Here is a 27,411-nt window from a genome sequence, read left to right as displayed (position 1 = left end):
TAGTATTTCCAGCGAAGCGAAGCAACATAATTAGGATTTGTCCGTACGTCTGTCACTCCATGATAGAAGGCTATGTAACTTTTAGTTAACTAGCGGCCACTTGAGGAGAGTGGACTTGAATTCCAAAACCTATTTTTTTTAATTTAGATTTTTTTTATAAGTATAAAAAATTGGGGGTGAGGGAGGTTGGTCAACTCCCCCCCCCCCCCATCTTTTATTTTAGTTTGAGGGGGTACTCTCCCCGAAAATAGTTTTAAACTTTCCCGGGACCTATGAGAAGCTACCCTGTTAGGGAGAACCCGATCGGTTCAGCGGTTAGCGAGATCCTTCGGTACAGACACACACACATCCTATTACTTGTGTCTGCGCTTCCAGCTTCTAGGAGCTCTGTATTCGAAGGAGTATAGAAAGCAGAAAAATAGCCTAAAACCATCCATAGGATTTTTTCTGAAAAATGAATAGCTTAAAACCCAATATGGCTGATAAATTGATATGCTTATCTAGTATTTTTATACAACAATCACCAATTTATTTCTCGAGAGGGTGGTAGTACCCTCCATCAAAATCATAGTTATAAACCTTCTCAGGAACTATGAGAAGCTACCTTGGAAAGGCAACCATGTCGGTTCAGTGGTTAGCGAGATCCTTCGGTACAAACATACAAACATCCTATTACTATATTATAAGGTTAATAAATTAAACAGAGAAATGCTTTTTATTCGTAATAAAGTAAACAAAACAGTAAATACACAAAACTATTAAAAAATAATAAGAAATATTCACACATTAACATTTTGGTTCAAATAATTGAACAACTTTTCTCGTATTCATTCGAATCCGGTGGATAGGAACCGGTTCTCATCCATACGAAAAAACTATGTCTAGCATCGTATTATATCCAGCTTTCTACGAATATAAAAATGTACAATCATAAGATTAAAACCAGTTTTTATAGCCCGTGTCTACGTACATTCTATATCCGCGGAAAGCCGTTTATAATACGATGCGAGAAATAACTATTAAAATTTTTTATTCTAAAGCTCAAATGTTCAATATTTCAATGTTAGTAAAAGAAACAGCTTTTTGTATCTGACAAAAATAATTTTTTAAACCCTTTTCATTTTTACTGCATATACATATTGAAAGTTTAACTTCATGCTAAATAAGGGTGCTAAGGGGTAGTTGCACGAAATGCATTTAAACTTGATTTGAACAACATTTATAGGGTATAATTGAAAGAATTTCATTTTTCTACCATTTAGTTAAAAAAAATGTCAAGACTTGAAAATCGTATTCTTGTATAATTTATATAGCTGGCTTATTTTCATTTTAATTATTTGTTATTTATTGTAATATAAAATTAAAGATATATGTTTGATAGTATACTTGTAACTTATTCTTGAAATCATTTTTCTGAAATGAACGTCATGCAACTAACCCTTTAATTCTGACATTAGAAAAAATTCATGTAAACTAAATCAAAGAAAACAAAGTTTTGGACAAAAAGCGTTATTTACATATAAATAGGGATTGTTGATAGGTGATATTAATCATTTTTTCCAGTACGGCTTCAAACCCAATTAATATCCAATGGGTAACAACCAGTTTTAACCCGTACTAAAAAATCATGTATTGTATCGTATTAATAACAATTTTCCACGAATAAAATTTAAAATCATAAAATTTGGCCTCATGAGGTTAACAAAACTGGTATTAGTCTTATCATTATTCAATCTCATATCCGTGGAAAGCTGTCTATAACACGATGCGATAAATAACTATTCCAGTAAGGCTTCAAAACTGCAAAGTCAGAAAAAAAACATAATTGCAATATAAATTACTTAAAGTGGGAAAAGGGTTATTTGGCAATTTGGTTATAATTGCAACTTTAAATCTTGGGAACTTTTAAACTTTAAATTGCCAATCCATAATTTGCCACATTAACTTGACTGTAGTGCGACTAGTTTCCATTTCTTGACAGGTTCCTAGTCAATATGGACAGTAATTAATTAAAGGTTCTCAAAGTCGTACGCAATGTTGGATGGGTGACGCAAATTTCAGATAAAAACGATGCTTGCAAGATTTTCAAATTCACTATTTTTAAGGCTGAAATTTTCTCAAATCGCAAAAACTGAAATCTGAAATTTGTGTCACCATTGATCCAACATTGCGTATGACAGCGTACGACTTCGTAAGAAACGGCATTTTATTACTGTCCATCCCTGGTCCATACTGACACACTGGAAACAATCCGAGTATTCTCCGAGCAACTTCTCAACCTTAATTAAGTTTTAATCATTGTTTAAATAACTAATAAACTACATTCCATGGACGTCCAAGCTTTATTCTGGTATGTTCAAAAATCTACACATAAAATAACTTGTTTCGGGGCTATAGCACTTACACATCCAGCAAATTTACAGTTGATGAATTTTTGGCAAAATGTTTTCTTCCTTTTTCTCATGCCAAAAATACATCTGACACTGGCATTTACACATACATACTTTTTCAATTATATGTCATAAATACATCCAACACTGGCAAATATACATCTAGATTAATTTATATGAATATTTATTCACAATTAAATAGATTTTGTACAGTATGTATAGGTTTAAAATGTTTTGCCCTATTTTAGTTACTCTCCCCCTATTTACTTCCTTCCCCTTTTCTCAAGTTGCTCCCTACAAAACGTCAATACCTTTGAGCAATTGGTCAAATTATTTCTATATAAAATGATAATTTAGATTTTTATTATTAGTTTATAGTACTACAGTAATGCGTATCTTAAGAGACATATGGCCATTTGTCCATTGGCACCAGTCACATAGCAGTCAAATGTAGAAGCTCCATTACTTGATACTGAAATTTCATGTTTTGATTTAAATGAAAATCCAGATGTAGAAATAACTTATTCCCAAATACAAGATGATGTTTTTTTCGAAAGAAGTATTATGGATACCCAGTACAGGGATTTAAGGGACAGGACCTCAAAGACCCCACAATTAATATGAAAGTGGGGATATGTCCGACTTATTGAGTGGTGATTTTGGTCGACCTATATATAGAATTTTGACAAGATCAAGATCATCACAACAATCCATCACATAATGCTTTTTAACCTGACAAATATATTATAATTTAAATCTTTATAATGCTATTTATTTTAACCTGACAAATATATTATAATTTAAATCTTTATAATGCTATTTATTTTAACCTGACAAATATATTATAATTTAAATCTTTATAATGCTATTTATTTTAACCTGACAAATATATTATAATTTAAATCTTTATAATGCTATTTATTTTAACCTGACAAATATATTATAATTTAAATCTTTATAATGCTATTTATTTTAACCTGACAAATATATTATAATTTAAATCTTTATAATGCTATTTATTTTAACCTGACAAATATATTATAATTTAAATCTTTATAATGCTATTTATTTTAACCTGACAAATATATTATATTTTAAATCTTTACAATGCTATTTATTTTAACCTGACAAATATATTATAACTCAAATAATATACAAGTGTGTTGTTTTCTTATCATTTTACATTAAATTTCTATGAATGTATAAATGCCTGTGTCGGATGTATTTATGACATATTATTGAAAAAGTATGGATGTGTAAATGCCAGTGTCAGATGTATTTATGGCAAGAGAATCGATTTTACTGTCATTTATACAGTAAAAATTCAGTTTGTCATAAACACATCCATTGCACTGGCAAAAACACATCTACTGTAAATTTGCTGGATGTGTAAATGGCAGTCCCCCCTTGTTTCTAATGGCTTTACAGGTAATTTTCTAAGGGGTGAATTTTGTAGGGGTCCATAGCCCCAATTGAAGTTTGAAGTTTCCTGAACCTTAAACCCAAAAACAATATTAAAGCGATCAGTAAAGCCGAAAAAGAAAGACCTTAGCGGACGTACTATCAGACATAAATCGTATACGTACACTCACACCTACCTTGTCTCGGTGGACCGAAGAGTCTATCGTGTTGACATGATTCCATACAGCTTCGCTGGACACGGCATACGGATGGCTACGCACACACACACACCCCTACCTTGTCTAGGTGGACCGAAGAGTCGATGGTATTGACATGATTCCAGACAGCCTCGCTGGACACAGCATACGGATGGCTACACACTCACACACATACACACACACACACATACCTTGTCTAAGTGGACCGAAGAGTCTATGGTATTGACATGATTCCAGACAGCCTCGCTGGACACTGCATACGGATGGCTGACCAGAAAAGTGGACACAATGGCCACCAGCTTAGAGTCGTTCCCGGGCAGAGGGGTGGAGTCCTGCAAAATATTGGTAATTAATCAGGGATCTAATTTGATGCCCATCCCCAATGATGACACACTAAATCAACCCTTCTGTAGAGTAAAATTATTGGTTTAACAGTTTGGGCACTAATGCAAGATTTAATATAAAAAAAATTCAGTTCAAGAGAAAATGTTTCAAAAACGGTACCCATCATAATAAAATAAATGTCCCCTCCCTAAACCGACTATTTCTATTCAGTCCCTAAATATTAATTTTAAATAGATACCTTTCGTTTGTTATCAGAATCTCCCAATGCGCCTCCTTTGTGATGTAACTCTAGCAACTGTTTTTGTAGTCCCTAAAAGTATATTTTCCAGTATGGCTTTGAAACCGTTTAATATCCGCTGGATTAGAACCGGTTCTAAGCCATAATGAAAAATTATGTATAGCAAATCATACTGACAATGTTGAGATAAAATTAACACCAGTTTTGTTAGACCGGGTCTTCGGCCTATTGGGGCAATCAAAACTGGCTTCAATCTTATAATTTTTCATTTTAATATCCGCGGAAGGCTGTCTATAATACGATGCGAAAAATAACTATTATTTTCCAACTTGTTTTAAATTTTTTATTGGAAATTACTGTAAAATGGATGGTTAGTTAAAAGACAAATCAATGTTAACAAATAAGGGTTATATTGGTATTGTGTTTGGCCCCGAGGGGTTAGGGGAAAAACTGCCAAAACCTCAGTTTTCTATTTTTTCAAAAATAAGGAGGATAGGGGGGGAGGGGTCAGTGTTCGATTGGTCCCTAAAAGGAAAGGACCATTAACTGAACTATTATTCTGTTTACCTGGAGAGTTTGTTGTAACAAATTAATCTTGTTGTCCTTCTCCTTGATTTCTGCTTCCAAATCACTCTAAAAAATATGAGTTTAGATTTTAGGCTAGGTACGTTTTAACTTTTTGTTTTGATTATAAAGTTAGTACCTAATGCTTGTTTTTTTGTCAATAATGGATGTATAATATTACAACAGGGAAAAAATTGTCTTTAATTAGTTTGGTTGCTAACATGGAAGTCGTTTATTGGCAGGGTGGGGAAAAACCCAGGGTTTTTTCAAAAAGCCCAGCCCAACCCAACCCAAAAACCAGTGTGCCGGAGCCGTATAATTTTGATGCGGCTCCGGCTCCGGCTCCGCGGAGCCGTATTTGGAAATACGGCTCCCGGCTCCGGCTCCAGCTCCGGCTCCGGCTCCTACCTTAAAATTAATATATCAATTTTTTTTCATTATTGAATTTGATGAAATAAAATAAATAATATAAAATATTTTGCTTTTATTTGATTAAAGCTATATAAAAGTAGAAGGATGTGTGTCTATTTGTTAAGTAACAATAGTTTTTCAGTTTATTATATGGAAATAGACCGTTGCCAAATTATAATATTACTTTAAAAAATCATTTTTAGCTAGTCCGGAGCCGGAGCCGTTTTTAACGAAAAATACGGCTCCGGATCCGGCTCCGGCTCCACCAAAAATGTTGCTGCTCCCGGCTCCCGGCTCCGGCTCCGGCTCCAGAACACTGCCAAAAACCCTTAAAAACTCGACCCAAAAACCCTTAAAAACCCAGGGTTTTAAGGGTTTTTATGGGGGTTTTATTGAAAAACCCTGGGTGGGTTTTTTTGGGTGGGTTTTTTGTATGCCCACCCTGTTTATTGGTCAGTTCGTTCATCCAGTAGGAGGAGGGGATAGGGTAACGGGTGGTGGAAGGGGGAATCGTTATTTTAGCCCGCTGCAAATTTCACTTTATTAGGACAAGCAAAATCATTATGTTCATTTGGAAATAATGGTCCAATTTTGTTGTTGTATTATTATACTATTTTTTCCTTTATGCATAATAACAGGACTGCGTGCAAACTATGAATATCTCTACGAGTAATTGATTGATTTTCTTATGTTAAAAAACGTTGAAATTACCTTGTTATCCTCTGCAAAATCTACTTCTTGGTTCTGTTTCTGCATGCGTGCCAGCCATTTCTCTTGAGCCTCCTACAATGGCAAAGGATGTAAAAAGTATCCGTTTTAAAACACGAATTGCACGGCTTGTGTTAATGATAGAAAATGCCGAGCATAACATTAAAGCCGCTCGGAGCGCTAGTTTTTGGAAATATAATTATCATCTTTGTGCTGTTTGTACTTTAGTAGCTAGGCGAAAAATGTGACAAGATTTGTTTTTTGACAAGATTAGTTTTGAAGAAAACTCATGCCTTTTAGAAAGGATATTAAAAATTGTCATTTTGTGTCAAGGGTGTATATTCTAAATGTGATCCCTGGCTAAGGGGGGGGGGGGGGTGGAATGAAAAAAAATATGTGGGGGTGTGTAAAAAAAAACTCTCATCTTGTGTATAGACATACAAACCCTCCACTTTATTTTTCTTGTAAAAAGGCAAAACTTCCACGTAAGAATTGAAAGAAAATAGGGCAGTTAGACTTTTTAAAATCAACGCAAGAAATTTAGGAATGCACTCCCTCCCCACCCCCCCCCCCAAAAAAAAAAATTATTTCTACCTTTAAAGAATCCATATCGAAGGTATTTGTCTTGGTGGTGGGATTCTTTTTTGCCTTCTTCGGCTCTGGTTGATCAAAACTGTCCTCATCATCGCCGTCGCTATCCTGTGACAGCCGCGAGTCTTCATTTCCGCATAAATGACACATGTCTACACCGCCAATTTTAAATGGATGTACGGACTTTCTGATTACGATTATAGAGTAGCTACTCTTCCTAAATTGCAGCTAACTGTTATGGGAATTAAAATGCAAAGTTAAAAATGGAAAGGAAAATTCTAACTTGTCTAAAATAACGAAACGAGTTAACCGTTACGGACGGACCCGCCCTTATTATAAAAAAGCTTCGATTTTAAACGACACATATATACATTCTACACCGCCTATTGATGTTTTCACCCAAAATTTTGGAAATGTAAACCTTATATAAGTAACAGGATCTCTGTATGTCTGTTTGTACCGAAGGTTCTCCTTTTCAGTGTAGCTTCTCATAGGTCTAGGACATGTTCATAACTATTTTGGGGGAGGGTAACACCACCCTCCCTAAAGAAAATACCAAAATATAAGAATTTTCAAAATTGAAAAAATATTTCTAAGAGGATAACGCCAAATGAAGTTTCTGCACTTAAAATATTTATTGGCGGCGCTTCAAATTTCTGGTTTTTCTGCGGTAATGAACACCAACCTGAGGCATCACTTTACGCTTTTCAAACTCGTTCCGAGCATCCTAAAATTCGACAATATTAACTTGGGAACTTTTCTCGGGTATAGTCCCTTTCGTGACAACGCCTCTTGAGGGGCGTTTACTCGTATTTTCAAAGTAGCTTAATACTATTTCCAGCCACTGTGGGGGGCGCTAACCCTGCAGGGCAATCGCCTAACCTAACTAAACCTAACCTATAATAACCTTTTAAAAGCTACTGTGAGTATACGAAGAAACGCCCCTTAAGAAGCATAGTCACGAATAGACTATACCAGTTTTCTCCATTAATTTGCTATCCGTTAATGGTGAGGGTAAGAAAAGGAAATGGATGTAGAATATACGTGGATATTATGATAGGAGAAACATTTAGGTTGCAATATCATCTCGCATTTACTGGTCAGGACGTTTATCCAGTAGGAGGGGGAGGGATGGGGAGGATGAGGTAAAGGAGGTGGTTGTGGGAGATCGTTAGTTTAGCCCGCTACAGAGTTAACTTTATTAGAGAACATGAAAATCTGGTGTACGATCCGGATTATAATAAATCCATTGAAAGGGAGCAATTTTATTTTGGAGTTATACTATTTTAAAGCCTTAAAATGCGAAAAAAATTACCCCCTTTGCTCAAAACTAAGCCATAAAAAAAATGCAAAGTGCAAACAAACTCATAAGAATTTATCTACCTATTTAATTACCCTTTGGAAAGTGATCTTCTAACAAAATAAAGAACCCTTAGGTTAAACCTGTTTTTATCTTCTTTATTTGTCATGTGTAAATATATATAGAGCAAGTATAAGAGGGTTTATATTTTTATGGTTGATATATTTGAGTGGAGCTATGATCAATGTATACTTTACCTGGACTAAAATAAAAATACTTACCAATATATCTCTGTGTAGTTTTTTAAAAGCGAAGCTTTTCTATAATTAGGGTCGGTCCGTACGTCCGTCCGAGATAGATAGCTTTTATTCGTTAATTTAGGCATGTTAGAATTGTCCTATCGATTTCAAACTTTGCATGATGATTCCTGTAGTAGTTGGGTACGATTTAGAAAGCGTAGCAACTCTATAATCATTACCAGAATGTCCGTACGTCCATTTTAAACATGTTGATTTTTCTGCTTTAACAACAAATTTTCAAGTGTTTTAATTATCCGTTTGATCTGATTTTTGGTATATTGATTCCTGGGACAACAAAGAACAATATTATAAGCGAAGCAACTCTATAATCAAGTCCAAAAATGTAAGTATGTCCATAAACATTATCCTGTTTTTAAGCAGTTTTTCAACAAATTTACCTACAATTTTGATTCGACATTTATACATTTATGTTCCGATTTTTCAGTTCAGATACTATACAAGTGTTAATGTCCGTTTGTCCTACCGTTTCAGTGCTTCGCTTTTATGGATGTTGTCATGCTTGTTTAATGCTAAATAAAGAGGTTGTAATTAGTTGGATTAAGAGTTTAGTTCAGGTTATATGGAGGGTTAAACTAATGGAGATTTCTATGATGCATTTTTTATTATCACTTTAAAGGGAATGTATATAAAAATAGTCCAAAACCAGCAAAAAAATTTTAATCTGCATTAAGATTTAAGCTTTTTCTTTGGCAAGGAGGAAGGGAAAATTTGGCTTTTTATTACACTAGTCCCCAAAGTTTTATAATAACATTGTCTCATTCGTTGGCTTAACAACTCTGGGCACTTAAAATATGAATTTTGATTGGTTGGTTTATCAAGTTTAGTGTTCAAACGTTTCAACCACAAATTGTAATCTACAGAAGTAGTAATTTTGTGTGTCATCAATGGAGATGTACATCAATTTATTGTCTAACATATTTTGATCCCTAATATTTGAATATTCTGTCAGTTTAAATTAGTTTTGAGATGAAACCAAGTGGAAGTGGATATAGAGTGAAAATAAAGGAATTGGGTTGAAAAAAATCCTTTAAAATATTAAAATAGCTGAAACTTTTTTTCTTCTCCCTATATTATAATAAACTTAAATCATTACCAAAAAAGAAATAGCCTAAGCTTACCAAAGATATCGAGTCTTGATAAGGCTCTAAAGCTAATAGAGCTTTTAAACTTATAAAATAATAATAACTACCTCTCTTTTTTGTGAAGACATATTTTGTTGGGTGATATTACATAGGTATAAATACCAAAAAAATCCAAATTAAAAGTGATTTATCTAAAAATTGTGCATTAACACAAAGGAAGTATATTTTTAATTTCCATAACCTGAACTAAACTCTTAAAATGTGCAAAAAGGGAACGTTCCATTAAAATGATTTAATCCAAGTAATATTTTACTACTTAGTCAAGAAAGCTATTAGTACAGCCAAAAATCAAAAGTATCTATATATTTTATTTCTAATATCTTCAAGGTAAAATTAATTTTCCAGTATGGCTTTGAAACCGATCAATATCCGCTGGATAAGAATTGGTTCTAAGCCATACTGAAATATCATTTATTGTATCGTTTTATATCAGTTTTCTACAAATATAAAAACGTACAATCATAATATTAAAAGTTTTGTTAGCTCTTGCCTGCGGCATCTCGGGGCTAACAAAACAGGTTTTAATCTAATAATTGTACATTTTTATACCCACGGAAATTTTTTTAATACGATACGATAAATAACAATTCTTTTATTCATAGGACAACTAAAATAATTATGCACCCCTTAATGGAACTCTCCCTTTCTGTAAAGGTTTGAGGAGAAGTAACAAACCTGAAACTGAGTTTTCCATCCTGTAATATTCTTGCGCTGTGCCTTGGTAAAGTGATCCCAAACCTTCTGGAGACTGCAGTTCTTCAACACAGTCTCTATCTTGTCAACTACAAACAAGAACGAGGGTGTGGTTGTGTGTGGCTAGCTAATATATTTATGTAGAGTAGCTGCGCTACTTAAAAATATCACCGTATTATGTGAGTCATGTGGGCCCGTAGAGTGGTCAAACAAAAAATTTAATAGTAAAGATGTAAAACCAGACAACTACCTGGATCCCCCTGTTAAGGACCTTTTTCGTCTGCTAGCAAATTATTTTCTGCTCTTTTGTAGCGACTTGGCTTTCCCCTTCTATTGTTTTACTCTAATGGTCAAATGAGGAGAGGAGAGGACATAGGAAAATAAAATTAATCTACAACCCTTGCTTCCCCCCAATATTTCTTTCGTAAATATTGGGAAGGGGGAGATTTATTTAATCATCCATTGCATTGTCCAATCCCTGTGTTATACTAGAGAGACTAAGATAAGCATGAACCCCAAAGATTTTAGATTTTACCTTCCCAGATGACCTCATCGTATTATAAATAGTTTTCCACAGATATCAAATGAAAAATAAAAGAATATATTCCAGTATTGGTGGCTCTTAGTGACCGAAGGTCCAGGCCAACAAAATATGGATTATTTGTATAAATTTTCCTGAAAAGTTCTCTGTAATAGGGTAAGGTAAGTGATTATTCAGCATGGCTTTGAACCGGCTTCAATCCTGTGGAACTGAACCGGATTCAAAGCCGTACTGGACTCTTAAATGATTAATATTTTCACCTTATCTTTGTTGGATGGTACCTTAAAGGACGCCTGCAAGAAATACCACGCTTTAACTGCTGAAAGACTGCCACAAGTAGACCCAATACCCCAAATTTAAAGCCTTCAGCTTCAATAACAAAAAAGTTCTAGGCATTTCAAAATAGCATTTTATGTACAATGAAACTTTTGAAAGATTTCCAATGCTTATAAAAGAAAAAACAATATTAAATTACGTCGCCTAGACACAAAATTATGACTTCATTTTTGTCAGAAACTTAGATTTCCGGTAACTGATTACATTTTTACAATAAAAACACCACATCTCATAGTCAAAATCCATGAAAAAAATTCGATTTAAATTGCATTTTTAAACGAAAATCAAACGGAAACAAAGGGGGGAAACTAAGACAAGCTCAGCTGTGATTGGTTGCTTAGCTGATTCAGCCTTCTGATTGGCTACAGTACAATCGGTACAACGCAAGTTAAACTTAATTTTTTTAATGATTATGACTATAAAAATGGGTACTTTTATTGTAAAAACATAATTAGTTACTGGCAACCTAAATTTATGACAAAAATAAGCTTATAATTTTGTTTCTAGGCCACGTAGTTTAATTTCAAAATTTCTAACATTAGCATTGAGATTCTTTCAAAATTTTCATTGTACAAAAAATGTCATTTTAAAATGCCTAGAACTTTTTTGTTATAGAAGCTAAAGGCTTCAAATTTTGGGTATTGGGTCTACTTGTAGCAGTCTTTCAGCAGTTAAAGCGTGGTATTTCTTGCAGGCTTCCTTTAATATAAATAATCATGCAATATTGATAGTTGATGGGTTAACCTGTTATAATTCGGTGATATGATTGGTAAATATCTGGAAACATATATTTTTACTGATTTTTTACTGATTTACTGTCTAAAAGATAAAAAATTGACCTGTTTTAATAGAAAATGAACTAATAAAATAATAAAATCTAAAATATATTTTTATTCTTAGAAAGTTTATTAGTTGGGGCCAACCAATATAACCTTTAAAGAACACTATCTTCATAACTTGGAAAATCCTCAAGGCTTACCAAAATTCTAACATACATCTTTGGGATATTAGAGCAATTAGAGTTTATATTGAACTTTAATAATGCAAATTGTGAAATAATAGACTGTGTACTTACATTGTAGAGTGGTCATCTGTAGTTTTGACCTCCACTGTTCTTTCAGAACTCTCAATTGCTCTTCGAAATCGTGCTAAAAAATATGTTTTTAAATTTTTTGTCTTAATCTTAAATTTTCTTTAAATAATAGCTTCCTAATAAAAAATGGTTTATTGCAGTCTTAAAGTTACGGTATTTTGTCCACTCTGTCGTTTGTCACTCCTGTGTTTGTCCTGGAACAGGATTTTTACCTTTTCAGCGGCGATTTTCTTGACATGGCCCATGGCCGCCTGTACCATGTTGAAGAACTGCTGTGCATTATGTTTGTTGCACTCTCCCTGTCAATAGACATAACATAGAGATTAGAGTAAAACACTAGAGGGGTTAAATAACTGTCCCAATCCCAAGGACATCGTGCTGACTCTCAATTGGTTCTTAGAAAATCAACCAATAGTGCCGAGAATAATAAAATAATACAGCCAAGTAGCAGAAAATAATTTCTTAGCAGACAAAAATGGTCCTTGAAAATCGAATTCTAAGTGCCATTTATACATTAATTACGAGATGGTTGCATTAACCCCCCCCCCCCCTCCCCCCTTTATTCATTTCATTCGCATAATGAGCCAATAAAGCCTTTCTTGGGTAAATTAATTCATGAAAAAATTTCTTTAATTGTATAATGTAAAACATTGACAAAACATATACCTAACAAGATATTTATGAATAGTTTTATTTCTTAGAATTAAGTTAGATTTCTAAAAATTATATCGTCGAAAAATTTCGTTCCAAATAATGTCTCTCTTAACAAAAAATAACCAAAGGTTTTTGTGTGCAAGGAATAGAAAAAAATGGAAAAATGTTCTCAGGTTATTTTATTCGTTTTTTTCTCCTCCCATACATTTTTGTTGTTATTCCCCACAAGGAGGGAAAAATGGAAAAATATTTTCAGGACTGTTAATTTCTTCATTCCCCCCTCCAACATATTTTTTATTACCCCCTCACCCCTTTGGCAGGAAATCCCATGCAGAATACCTATACACCTCTGGATGGAGCATCTATATATATTATGTCTTTTTTCCTGAGTTAGCCAGTAGACCAAAGTTTCTGCGGCCCTGTCGTATCTCTCCTCCGTTTTTAGTTCCTCCACAAGACGCTGCGCATCCCTGCAATTTTAATGTTCTTATAATAAAGTAACAGGATGTTTGTGCGTGTGTAAACAACTGAACCGACATGATTCTTCTTTACAGGTAGCTTCTCATAGTAGTGAAGCTTTATAGCTATTTAGGGGGATGGTACCAACTCCAATAAAAAAAAAAAAATCCCCCCCCCTCAAATGTATTTCTTTTGAAAAAACTTCATTGGGTTATTGAATTGCTCCCTCCACAAGTGCCCCTGGAGGCCTCTAGGTGCGTAACCGTTGTATTACTTATTTTTGTTGTAAATTTACATATCTTAAGGGGGGTATTTTTCTATGTGCGATTTATTTTTAGCGGTAGGTGGTTCCCTTACCCAAAATAGTTATAAAATTCTCACAGGGCCTGTTAAAAATGCAATTACCTATACAATAGTTAAACTAAAATGTTTTTAAAAACTCTATTAGCTGTTTGAAAATGTTACTCCTCATGAGTCAAAATAGAGTTAAAATTATCGAAAAAATGTACAGGTTTTTTTGAGTTATAATACCCCCCAAAAAAAACAATTTGGTTTTTTTTTACTGTTTTTTTTTTATGCCAAAAGCCCTCCCCTCTCTAAAATATGAGACCTGTTACTATAAGTGGGCATCCTCGGGGGCGAGGGATCCCTATTCATATCCAACATCATGCGCCGCTGTATTCTTTCCTCGCGTTCTTGTTGCGACATCATCCGCTCGTAGGCCTGCTGGTCATCTCGGGCCTAAACAGGTAAAAATACTGTCTTATAAAGAAGTTTGCAGTATGACTATGATTAGATCCAGTTCTCAGCCATACTGAAAATTCATGCATAGCATCGTATTACAAACAGCTTTCCACAAAAACAACAAAAAAATCATAAAATCAATACCAGTTTTATTAGCCTGGGCCTTCGAAACTTTGGGGCTAACAAAACTGGTTTTAAACTTATAATTTATTATTCTAATATCCGCGGAAAGCTGCCAATAATACGATGCGATATATAACTATACCATCAAGTACATTTTGTTGTAGCTAACAACTTGCAACTGAATAAAAAATTGTTTTGTTAAATAGTTTCTAATTTAATTGTTTTATGTAAGGAAATTATGAATAGTAAATATGGAGTTCAAATAAATTAAACAAGGATGACAACATCCATAAGTAGCGAAGCACAAAGAAACATGAATGGGAATACTGATAAGGAGATTGAAAGAGCCTTTGTTAAAATCAAGAATAGATTATTTATAAAAAAAATCACGAAACCTTCCTAAAGTATTTATATTTTGTAGCATGACTGATATACCGACGGACAAAGTAAATCACATACTGGGTGCTTATTGGTATAGGGAATCTCAACATAAAAAAAAATCTGCCGTCAATCTCGAATAGCATCTGAGAAAATCATATTTCCCGAATAGTGTTACGGACTGACTGCCAGAATGACAGGTGAAGTGAATTATAGAGTAGCTTCGCTACTAAAAAGGGTTATTTTAAAAATAACGAAAACAAGGAAAAATACCTACATATATTATTTGAATATACTTTGTATTTTTTAAATACCTAAGTGTTTAAAACTTTATAATAGCATTTAATTAACAAAAATGTCTAAAATGTTTAGCGACTACGCCCCCTCGAGGCCTCTAGGAGTATTTAATTTTTTGCCCTTCAATCTATGTTAAGATCAGCTGTTTGCCAAAAAATATTTTTTTTACGATTTCTCTTGGAGGGGAGGGGGCCCGGGGGTTATGGTACCCTCCCCCAAAATAGTAATAAACCTTCCCAGGACCTATAAAAGCTACACTGTAAAGGAGAACCATATCGGTTCAGAGGTTACCGAGATTCTATAGTACAGACAGGCAGAGATCCTGTTACTTTTATAACATGAACGACATTTTGATTAAGTATAGAAAAGCTCCGCTTAAAATAAAACCTTTGTTAATTTAACATTTCACGAAAATATGTGCTAACAATACATCGACACATGTTTCATTTTATTATTTTTACTATTTACAAGATACAGCTGTCTGTTTTATTTCAGTAGGGGGAAATCTTTAGGGATCTAAAGGGATAAGACAGTAGCTGATTTACATCCTCAATGATGATATACAAATTACCCCTTCTGTGTATTACAATCAGTGGTTGATAATTATAACATACAAAAAAAATTGTTTTCAAAAAAGTAAATAATCAACATGTTTAAAATGGACGTACGTAACGATTATAGAGTTACTACGCTTCCTAAATCGTGCCTAATTGTTGCTGAATCATCATTCAAAGTTTGAAATCGATAGGACAACTCTATTCCGTTTATACTAACGAAAAGAGCTAACTGTCCAGGACGGACGGATAAATCAAATCATAGAGCAGCTCTGTAACTAAAATTATTGACCTGTGCATAGTCAACATGAAGTTTGCTGGTATATGGATGTTCTGACTGATTATCAACCTTGAGCCTCCATCCTGACAGCAGGACTGCCTGGTCCACTGGTGGCTCACCAGCAAACCTGCAAAATAGGCAAAATAGAAAGGTATAGGTTAATGGACGATAAATTGATGTACATCTTTAATGACGATACACAAAATTACCCCTTCTGTTAAAATTGTGTAAAAGCATCGAAATATGACAGCTGAAAATGAACTACCCTTAAAAACTTTTTCGATAATTCTAAATATGCAGCTTTTCCTAAAAAGATGTAACCATCAAGAATTTATTCCATAATTGAGCTAACCTGATATGCGCAAAGTTTTTCTTGTTAATTCTAATTGTTTGAATGGGCCCACATTTTTCAAACACGTCCCTCAAAATTTCTTCATCTGCTTTGTCCGGAACTCCACCTTAAGAAAGAGGGATATAAAGGGATAAGACAATGGCCAATAAATTGATGTACATACCCAATGATGATAAACAAAATAGCCCCTTTAGTAGATTACAGTTAGTAGTTGCACGTTTGGACACTCAACTATTATAGCAAAGCAACTGTATAAAAAGAGCCTAAAGGTATGTTTGTTTATCCTAAGTTATGTTCTTTTGAACAATTATGCAATGTTTTTTTTTTAAGTTTTGTTAATCATTTTTCCCATATCGCTTCGAAACCGATTTATTATTATCTGCAGGATTAGAACCGGTTCTCAGTTATACTGAAATATCATGAATGACATCGCATTGCAGACAATTTTCTACGAGTATGAAAAAACAGAAAAATATTACCAGTTTTAATGGACGGGTCTTTAATTATGCTCCTTAATGATGGGAATGTTGGCAAGAAGTTTCATCCTTCTTATCTTAAATAGAAGCCAAGAAAATCACATTTCCCCATAACGTTACGGACTGACGGACAGACATAGTTAATAATAGAGTAGCTTTGATATTAAAAACTTACCAATGAAGATAGTCCTACAGCCGGGGGGGTTATCCCGCAGGGTTGGGGTAAAAGCATTGGGATTATGTGAAAAATATAAAAATAGCCAAAAACCTGCTAAAAAGCATTCCAACCGCTATTGATGTTTTCTAGTTAAGGGGGGGGGAAGTTTTGCCACTTTCGCGTAATCCGTGATTATTAGGCTAGGTATTGATGTGAGACTATAGGTTATTTGGGATAAAAGTTTACTTTTGGGTAGTACTTCACGTATATTTAATCATTTTTTGGATAGGTCTCCAGGTTCAGGTGCTGCAGGCTGGAAGGTGGTTTCTGGACAGGTAAAAAAAATTTAAAATTTTTGTTTGAAGAGTTAGAGATCAAATTATTAAACAAAATATGCATCTTTATGGATATTATTGAAATACCAGAAGAAAAAATTAAAATCGGCCTCCAGGTTCAGATGCTGCAGGCCTCCAGGTCCACTCTGGACAGGTAAAAAAACAAGTTTTTTATTTGAAGAGTTAGAGGTCAACTTATAAAACAGAAAATGCATATTTTTTTATATTATTGACATATTTGAAGAAAAAATTAAAATCGGCCTCCAGGTTCATGTGCTGCAGGCCTCCAGGTCCGCTCTGGACAGGTAAAAAACAAGTTTTTTTTATTTGAAGAGTTAGAGGTCAACTTATTAAACAGAATATGCATATTTTTTGATATTATTGACATATTTAAAGAAAAAATTAAAACCGGCCTCCAGGTTCAGGTGCTGCAGGCCTCCAGGTCCACTCTGGACAGGTAAAAAACAAGTTTTTTTATTTGAAGAGTTAGAGGTCAACTTATAAAACAGAATATGCATCTTTATGGATATTATTGAAATATCAGAAGAAAAAATTAAAATCGGCCTCCAGGTTCAAGTGCTGCAGGCCTCCAGGTCCACTCTGGACAGGTAAAAAAACAAGTTTTTTATTTGAAGAGTTAGAGGTCAACTTATAAAACAGAATATGCATATTTTTTGATATTATTGACATATGAGAAGAAAAACTTAAAATCGACCTCCAGGTTCAGGTGCTGCAGGCCTCCAGGTCAACTCTGGACAGGTAAAAAATCAAATTTTTTATTTGAAGAGTTAGAGGTCAACTTATAAAACAGAATATGCATATTTTTTTTATATTATGGACATATTTGAAGAAAAAATTAAAATCGGCCTCCAGTTTCAGGTGCTTCAGGCCTCCAGGTCAACTCAGGACAGGTAAAAAAATAAAAAAAATTATTTGAAGAATTAGAGGTCAACTTATAAAATAGAATATTCATTTTTTTTGTTATTATTGACATATTTGAAGAAAAAATTAAAATTGGCCTCCAGGTTCACGTGCTGCAGGCCTCCAGGTGCACTCTGGGCAGGTAAAACAATCAATTTTTTTATTTGAAGAGTTAGAGGTCAGTTTTTAAAACAACATTAACATCTTTTTAGATGTTACATGTATATTTGAAGAAAAAAAATAAAATTGGCGTCCAGGTTCAGGTGCTGCAGGCTTCCAGGTGAACTTTAGAGACTATTTTCAGGTATATTTCCTATTTATTTGATTTCCCCCCTACTTTTTTTTCTATTCTATATTTATTTAAACCTGGTAGTTATCATATTTATTGAAACTTTTTGATGGATCCCAGTGACCGCTGTTGACCATTGGCCAGGTAAATATCCAGGTAATTTTTGAATTTAGAGTAAAGGTATGTATTTAAAAAATGGTTAAAATAAGATAATATAGTAAAATTAATCATTTAAGGCTTCAAAATGTGTGTCCAGACAGGCTCCAGGTCCTTTAATTTCACTATATTATTATATTTTAAGTTTTAAACTTATTCTATTTCGAAATCTTTCTTATAAATTCCAAAATAACCATTTGAGATATTCACCTGGCCGGCAACAACCAGCGTTCACCAGGATCCAGGTAAAAGTGTCACTGTCCATATAAAAAAAGTAAAAATGTATGATACCTACCTACCACGTTTTAAAACAGGAAAAAAAGCAAAAATACCTGAAAATGAAAGCCTGCAGCACCTAAACTTGAAGGCCGATTTTAATTTTATCTTCAAGTATATTTATTATATCCATAACAATGCATATTTTGTTTTATAAGTTGACCTGTAACTTTCCAGATAAAAAGACTCAATTTATACCTGTCCAGAGTGGATCTGGAGGCCTGCAGGATCTGAACATGGAGTCCGATTTTAATTTTTTCTTCAAATATGTCAATAATATAAAAAAAGAAGCATATTCTGTTTTATAAGTTGACCTCTAACTCTTCAAATAATTTATTTTTATTTTTTACCTTTCCAGAGTGGACCTAGAGGCCTACAGCACCTGAACCTTTAGGCCGATTTTAATTTTTTCTTCAAATATTTCAATAACATCAAAAAAGATGCATATTCTGTTTTTAAAGTTGTCCTCTAACTCTTCAAATAAAAAATTTGATTTTTACCTGTCCAGAGTTGACCTGGAGGCCTGCAGCACCTGAACCTGGAGGCCGGTTTTAATTTTTTCTTCTTATATGTCAATAATATTCATTAAGATGCATATTTAGTTTAATAATTTGATCTCTAACTCTTCAAACAAAAATTTTAATTTGATTTTTTACCTGTCCAGAGTGGACCTGGAGGCCTGCAGCACCTGAACCTGGGGGCTGATTTAAATTTTTTCTTCAAAAATGTCAATAATACAAAAAAAGATGCATATTCTGTTTTATAAGTTGGCCTCTAATTCTTCAAATAAAAAAATATAATTTTTTACCTGTCCAGAGTGGACCTGGAGGCCAGCAGCACCTGAACCTGGAGGCCGATTTTAATGTTTTCTTCAAATATGTCAATAATATCAAAAAAGATGCATATTCTGTTTTATAAGTTGACCTCTAACTCTTCAAATAAAGAACTTGTTATTTTACCTGTCCAGAGTGGACCTGGATGCCTGCAGCACCTGAACCTGGAGGCCGATTTTAATTTTTTCTTCAAATATGTCAATAATATTAAAAAATATGCATATTCTGTTTTATAAGTTGACCTCTAACTCTTCAAATAAAAAACTTGTTTTTTTACCTGTCCAGAGTGGACCTGGAAGCCTGCAGCACTTGAACCTGGAGGCCAATTTTAATTTTTTCTTCAAAAATGTCAATAATATAAAAAAAGATGCATATTCTGTTTTATAAGATGACCTCTAACTCTTCATATAAAAAATTTGATTATTACCTGTCCAGAGTTGACCTGGAGGCCTGCAGCACCTGAACCTGGAGGCCGGTTTTAATTTTTTCTTCTTATATGTCAATAATATTTATTAAGATGCATATTTTGTTTAATAATTTGATCTCTAACTCTTCAAACAAAAATTTTAATTTTTTTTTACCTGTCCAGAAACCACCTTCCAGCCTGCAGCACCTGAACCTGGAGACCTATCCAAAAAATGATTAAATATACGTGAAGTACTACCCAAAAGTAAACTTTTATCCCAAATAACCTATAGTCTCACATCAATACCTAGCCTAATAATCACGGATTACGCGAAAGTGGCAAAACTTCCCCCCCCCTTATGCCCCTTAATAATGGGAATGTTGACAAGAAGTTTCATCCTTCTATCTTAAATAGTAGCCAAGAAAATCACAATTCCCCCATAACGTTACGAACTGACGGACAGACACAGAGAGTTTTAGAGTAGTTTTGCTGTTAAAAACTTACCAATAAAGATGGTCCTACAGCCGGGGGGTTTATCCCGCAGGGTTGGGGCGGGCGCATTGGGATTTGGGGGGTAGAGAACACTCTTAGTGTAAACTATGGGCTGCCGGGTCATCTGACCGTCGGGGGTCATCACCCATCCTCCCCAGGCTGCCGCAAGGTTGGGATCCTAAAAAGTTTAATATAATAATAAGTTTCGGGAAATATATTTTTATTGCCCCCCTCTCCCTTCTCTCTCTTTTCTGATAATTACAGAATAACTTTACCACTTAACGAAGCGAAGCGCAAAATCATAGATGGACAAATGGACAAAGTGAGTTGAATAGCATTTAAATTACGAAACCTTTGAGAGAAAAAAATTATTTATGAATTTTAAAGCACGAACGACAGACATAGTAAAATCTATGATACAGGGAATCTTCGTTTTTAAAAATTAGCTGTCTGTTTTAAATAGAAGCCTAGATAATCACATTTTCCCTATACAGACGGACATACAAAGTTAATTGCAGAGTAGCTTCGCAAATTAAAAATAAAACCCATCATGCCCGACATTTTTGCTCAATCAGTGAATAATCATTCCTCTTTCTCCCTGACCCCAACTGGTTAATTTGTTACCTGGGTAGGTACGAGTCCCACCATTCCCGACATTTTTGTTCCGTCGCTGTCAACCCCCTCCTCATTGTCGGGTTTCTCTGGGCCAATCACACCCTCGCCCTTCTCACTTCCTTCTCCACCTGTGAATATAATGAATATAAGATATACGTGGATATATTGACCGGGGAAAATTTGTTGCAAATTTAGCCTGCTAATATGGACCTCATTTATTGATCAGTTTCTTCATCCAGTAACAGTGCGTGGGGTAAAGAGGATGGATGGGTGATAACGTTATTTTAGCCAGCTGCGCGCATCACTTTATGAAAGTATTTGAAAATCTGGTGCAACATCCAAGTATTAATGTATATTGATTAATTTCATACACTTTAGAAACGGGGGTGGGGGAGGGAGTCGACAAGGTATTTCAATTTATTTAGTTCTTGGAGAAGATGAAGGTACTATCTCCCAAAAAGTTATAAAAACCTTCTCTGGACCAATTAAAAGACAACCATATATGTTAGGGGGTTAGCAAGATCCTTCGCTATTTGCAGTATATGTCATAATTAAGAACAGTTAAGACTAAAAGCTTACACACAACTTTGCGGAAAATACACAAAAAAATGACACACTTTATCATTATCCTCTTCCAAACATACCTCCACTCTCACTGTCCCTGTCAGTCTGTAATGGTACCCAAAGTTTTAAAAGAGTATCCAAAGTTTTAAAATAGTACCCAAGGTTTTAAAATAGTACCTAAAGTTTTAAAATAGTACCCAAAGTTTAAAAATAGTACCCAAAGGACATACCTGCACTCTCACTGTCCCTGTCGTGTCTGTTCCTGTTGAATTTGACTGACTGATTCATCTTTGGCATGTTTGCTGGCAGTCGACCTCCAGGTCCTACTAAACAGAATAGTTATTTATCGCATCGTATCATAGACAGCTTTCTGCGGAAAAATGAAAAACTATATGAATTAAACAAGTTTTGTTAGACACGAACGCCCTTGCTAGTAAAACTGTTATTAATTTTATGATTTTTATTTAATATTCGTTAAATATTGCAATAACAATTTTAATTAATGCTGAGAACCGGTTTTAATCAAGCATTTATTAATCATTTCCGAAGCCAAACTGGAAATATTTTAATTTTTTAAATAGTTATTTCTCGCATCGTACTATAAACAGCTTTCAGTGGATATAAGGAGTGTACAATTATAAGATTAAAACCACTTTTTATATTCGTAAAAAACTGGATATAATACGATGTTAGACATATTATTTTCGTATTGATGAGAACCGGTTCTAGTCCACCAGTTTCGAATGAATACGAGAAGATATCCTTACCTATCCCTCTGCTAGGGGCACTGCCCAGAAGTCCGCTATTGGCACCCCCTCCCCCACCCGCCATCATACCATTACCCCCTCCTTTATTCAGATCATTTTTATTTTGTGAGCATAAAAAAGTATCAGGTTCTGAATTGATATGGTTCTCCTTTACATGTAGCTTCACATATGTCCTGGGATTTACATGGATATTACGAGGGGGGAAATTGTCGTCAAATTAGGTTGCTAACATGGACATCATTTATTGGTCAGTTCGTTCAACCAGTGAGAGGGGAGATGGGGTGGATGAGGGGTCGTTGTTTTAGCAAGCTTCAAGATTCACTTTATTAGAATACATGAAAATCCAAGTAATAATAAATCCATTGGCATAGTAAAAAGTATCTTTCCTGTATTAGCGGCCATGCCCGCGGTCATCATATTCATATTATTCATATTCTGCATAGTCCACTTCATAAACTCTGCCATGTTGTTCATATTGTTTCCAGACCCGCCTCCCATGTTCGCCCCAGCCCCGCCCCCCATAGCATTCATATTGTTACCGGCTCCGCCCCCCATAGCGTTCATGTTATTACCGGCTCCGCCCCCCATATTGTTTCCTGCGTTGTTCATGTTGTTCTAATTTTTTGTAGATAAATTATCATGTTGAAAATATTGAATAAGATTCTTATGAAATCATGATCACACAGAGAGCTGATTTTAAAACCTTTAACATCAAGATACCCAATCTTTCATTGAAGTATTACCAAAAAAAAACTAAGTATCTAAAGGGATAAGACATTAACAAATAAATTGATGTACATCCCCAATGATGATACATGAAAATTACTCCTTCTATAGATTACACTTGGAACGTTTGGACACGCAACTTATGAACTAACCAATTAAAATTCAATCAAAGTTTCCCAAGTTGTTAAGCCAACGAATAAGATAACATTATTACAAAACTTTGGGGACTAGTGTTATAAACAGCCCATTATCCCCTCTCTGTCTCTAAATTTATCTACATTCCTGCATTTGATTCATCATCATGGCGGCAAATGAATTGTTCATACTGTTGTTACCATCATTGTTCATGGTCCCCGTGTTCATGTTCCCCATGTTGTTCCCCGTGTTCATGTTTCCCATGTTCATCTGGTTCATCATGTTCATGTTGCTCAAATTGTTCATTCCCTAGAATTTTGGTTGTTAAAGATTGGGTACTGGACGGTAAGTTTTTAACCCAAAAACAGATCATGATACTGTGAAAAGCCGCCCCTCAGTCTTATTACCAACGACTAGTATTACCACAATACCCAACAGATCGAGAGTGTACACAAGACTAAAAGGCACAAGGGCAAATAACCACTAAAATACAAATCATAAAAGTTTTTTTCTTCAGAATCTAGGTAGGTATTACTTTTGTACATTTTTATATATAATCCCTTAATGACTTTTGTTTTAATATTCGTTGAAAATTGTTTGTAATACGACCCTATACATGATTTTTCAGTATGGCTGAGAAACGGTTCTCAATATCAATCGGTTTCGAACCAATACTGAAAACAAAGTTTTGATAATTCTACCTGTTGTAAGTTATTCATATCATGTGAGGTGGTTGGGGGTGGGGGAGGGGGCGGAGCCCCACCACTCAGGTTCTGCATCATGCTCATCAGCTGTTGTTGTTGTGCTATAGGGTTGTTGGGATTGTTGTTGCCACTGCCACCACGTCGCTGTTGCTCCTGCAATATATCATTGTATTGAGTATAAATGTATAACCCAGACAACTACCTGGATCCAGTGTTGATTCATTTTTACCCCTGTTGCAAAAATATTTTATTTTTTCCCTTCCCTAGGTCCTAGATAAAATTAAAATTCATTCTTTTTTTGTGTCTCAGTAGATTAGAGGAAAAGTAGCTTTCTGCAAATTTTAAAATATTTCTCCATACCGTTGGTGTTTTTGGTACGAATTCAAATTTTTTTCTGGACAATACTATCAGCTGATGTTTTTCATTCTCCCCCACCGTCCTTATCCCGGGATCCCACGCAGAATAACACCTCTGCTACCAACCTGCTGCATTTGCTGAGCTGCCTGTTGTTGTTGTTGCTGCGCTGCTATCTGTTGTTGTAATTGGTCCTGTCAGCATTTCATGAATTAGGATACAAGCAACACAAACTTGAATAGGTAATGTCGATATTAGGATACAATGTAGCAATACTAGCGGCTACGCCCGTAGCCTCTGTATTCTTAAGAGGCAGAAATGGGCTAGAAAAATAACTAAAAACCTCCCGTCCCAATGACTTAAATCTGAAAACGGAATGGGCTTAAACCATCACAGAAACCATGTGAAGCTTGATTAAAAAAGAGAATTAAATCGGTTTAGTAGTTATTGAGATCTTAAGCTTTAGACAAATACTTCTTTTTACAATAGGATGACAATGGTTTAAAAATATTTTTCAAAGCTCTTTCTCTTAAGATTGTTGATCAACCCCTAAAACCATTCCTAGACCATATCATTGCAAGGAATCTTTTAGGAATGGCATAAACTATTCCTAATATCAAACAGAAAATTAAAAACTAGATGTAAATCCCGCATTTTTAACCAAACTTATATTTGCAAAGAGAAAATAACAGCAGAGAAAATCATATTAGCACAACAACGTTATTAACGGACGGACAACGCAAATTATTGAGGAGCGTCGCTACTAAAACTAAGCCGGCTGGGTAAATAAGAAAGCTGCAGGATATTAATGCATATATTCCTGGGATGGTTGGTTGGGCATGAAGGTCTGCATAGCCCACCCCATGGGGTTGGGGAATGATGAGCCCTGGCTGTTGTTTTGGGAGGACATCTGTGCACTGCTGCTAGAATTCTAAAATGATAGTTTAAAATCGCATCGTATTATTAACAGCTTTCTACGGATTTAAAAATGTACAATTATAAGATTAAAACCAGTTTTGTTAGCCCCAAGATGACAAAGTCACTGGTTTTAATATTATGATCGTAATTTTTTTATATTTTTATAAAACTGGATATATTTCGATACGATACATGATTTATCGGAATGGCTTAGAACCGGTTCAACAAGGATGATTTAGTCCACACGGTAAAACAAAAGGAATTTAAAACATTATTTGTTATTTTCAAAAACTTTCGTTAAAAAGGAATAGGTTGATAGGGAAATTAATCAATATTATACATCTTACTAGGTACTTAATCAAAGACTTTTTCAAAGAACAGAATATTTTATTTACTATCAACGGACATAAGTGCAATTTAATTCTTTTGTAAGATGGTATTTTGGCCAAAAAAAATCATACATTATATTAACCTTTGAAACCTCTCATTTTACCCCTCTCAAAATAAAAAGCTTGGATGTCCCTGCATGTTGAAATATTTTAGTTGAAAATTAAAACCAACCTGATTTCTCGATTTATTTCCTCCGTCTGATCGCCTTAAAAAGAAAAAAAACGTTTTTTTTAATCGCATCGTATTAAAGACAGCATTCCGCGTATATTAAAATGAAAATTACAAGAATTAAACAAGTTTTGTTAGCCCCTCGGAAACGAAAGCCTGGGCTAATAGTGACATGATCATTGTGTGTACAAAGGGATCTCGCTAACCGCTGAATCGAAATCATATGATTTTTTTTCATAGTAGAGCCTTTCATGGGTCCTGTGAAGGTTATTATTTTGGGGAGGGTACCACCACCTTCCAAGAGAAATCTCCCCTACCTAATATGACCCCCCCCAAATTTTTCTTTTCAAATAATTAAAAAAGGAAGAGTCGACTCCCCTCACCAGGGTTTCGGATCCGGATCCGGATCCGCAAGGATCCGCATATTTTTGAGTCCAAGGATCCGGATCCGCAAAAAAAATGCGGATCCGGATCCTTAGACTCCAAAAAATGCGGAAAAAATGGAAAAATCTACCTAAATTTATATAAAATCTCAGACATTCTCTTGATGAGAGCCAATCTTTAAGGTTTAGGTTCAGACTTGAAAATTAAAAGTATTTTTGACTTCGAATTAAAGAATAAATTTTTTTTTGAAAAATTTGGTGATTTTATTTTTATTGTCAAAGATCCGGATCCGCACTGACCAAATTTTGAGGATCCGGATCCGCATAAAATCAATGCGGATCCGAAACCCTGCCCCCCACCTTGAGGCCTCTCGGGAGGTAAGCGAAAGTAAAAAAATGAAAATATTTTTTTTACCTTTTCTTGTTGGATCTGTCTTTACTTCTTCTATCGTCTTTTTTTACTAAAATAAATAAGAATTTAAAATAATTTTATGATATTTAGGTACCATGTTTTTATAAAGAAAAAAAAGAAATAATAAAAAGTCCGTGTGCTGAATTTAGTCAGAGAATATTTTTTACATTATTAACATAAATGAAAAAAGTAACAAACAATTTTGTCAATAAGTAGAGCAGAAATAAGAATATAAAAAAATTTATGATGAAATGAGAATTTGTTGACTTATAAAAGCCACGGATCTAAAGTAATAAAGCAATGGCCTACAAATTGATGTACATTTTCAATTCTCAAAATTACCCCTTCTATAGATTAAAATTAGTGGTTACAACGTAAGGACACTCTTTTACATGAACCAACCAATCAAAAATCATTCAAAATCCCCTATGGTTGTTAAACTATCAAAAAAGAAAACATTCTTGTAAGACTTTGGGGACTAGTGTAATACACAGCCCAATGTCCTCTCCCTCCCTAAATAAAAGCTGCTATCAAAAAGACTGAAAAGCAGTCAGTTTGTAAATATTGTTTACAGATGTACATCCATTTATCGGCCGTTGTCTTATTCCTTTAGATCCCTAAAAAAAAACCTAATATAATACCTTTGTTAGAATCAGTATTGACTACCTCATCCATTATTGTAATATCATCATTATCCATTACAATCTCTGAAACAGTATGGTTAGTAGTAGTAGTAGCAGTACCTACCTAATCATTTCAGAACTATTATCGTATTATAGACAACTTTCCGTGGGTTTTAAAA

The 27,411-nt window shown here is 34.4% G+C and overlaps 1 protein-coding gene across 5 annotated transcripts; it reads right to left on the bottom strand.

The window, feature by feature from the left end:
* Positions 1 to 699: 699 nt before the first annotated feature.
* On the bottom strand, positions 700 to 27,316 carry LOC145330255 (uncharacterized). Of its 5 annotated transcripts, none has more exons than XR_013883340.1 (28): positions 27,251 to 27,316; positions 26,613 to 26,658; positions 25,818 to 25,851; positions 25,162 to 25,269; positions 24,467 to 24,535; positions 23,982 to 24,137; positions 23,430 to 23,589; positions 22,808 to 23,036; positions 22,420 to 22,502; positions 21,883 to 21,978; positions 21,098 to 21,216; positions 20,486 to 20,651; positions 16,133 to 16,238; positions 15,793 to 15,907; positions 14,015 to 14,145; positions 13,334 to 13,415; positions 12,504 to 12,593; positions 12,274 to 12,346; positions 10,304 to 10,410; positions 7,552 to 7,593; positions 6,870 to 6,974; positions 6,279 to 6,350; positions 5,160 to 5,225; positions 4,593 to 4,664; positions 4,201 to 4,341; positions 2,225 to 2,279; positions 1,439 to 1,987; positions 700 to 1,202 (listed from the first exon to the last, which is right to left on the bottom strand). XR_013883340.1 is itself a non-coding variant. In XM_080174877.1 (27 exons), exons 1-27 carry the CDS (start codon positions 27,306 to 27,308, stop codon positions 1,941 to 1,943), a joined length of 2,628 nt encoding a protein of 875 aa, XP_080031003.1. In that variant the 5' UTR covers positions 27,309 to 27,316; the 3' UTR covers positions 700 to 1,940. The 5 variants fall into 5 exon arrangements, 3 of the variants coding, with proteins under 3 accessions (XP_080031003.1, XP_080031004.1, XP_080031006.1); XR_013883339.1 differs by having other exon boundaries at positions 700 to 1,171; XM_080174877.1 differs by having other exon boundaries at positions 700 to 1,987.
* Between the last annotated feature and the right edge of the window lie 95 nt (positions 27,317 to 27,411).

Source organism: Acartia tonsa, chromosome 10 (assembly GCF_053477335.1).
Source record: "Acartia tonsa isolate MP-2025a chromosome 10, ASM5347733v1, whole genome shotgun sequence".
Taxonomy (NCBI): domain Eukaryota; kingdom Metazoa; phylum Arthropoda; class Copepoda; order Calanoida; family Acartiidae; genus Acartia; species Acartia tonsa.
This window is presented reverse-complemented; position numbering and strand designations above follow the sequence as displayed.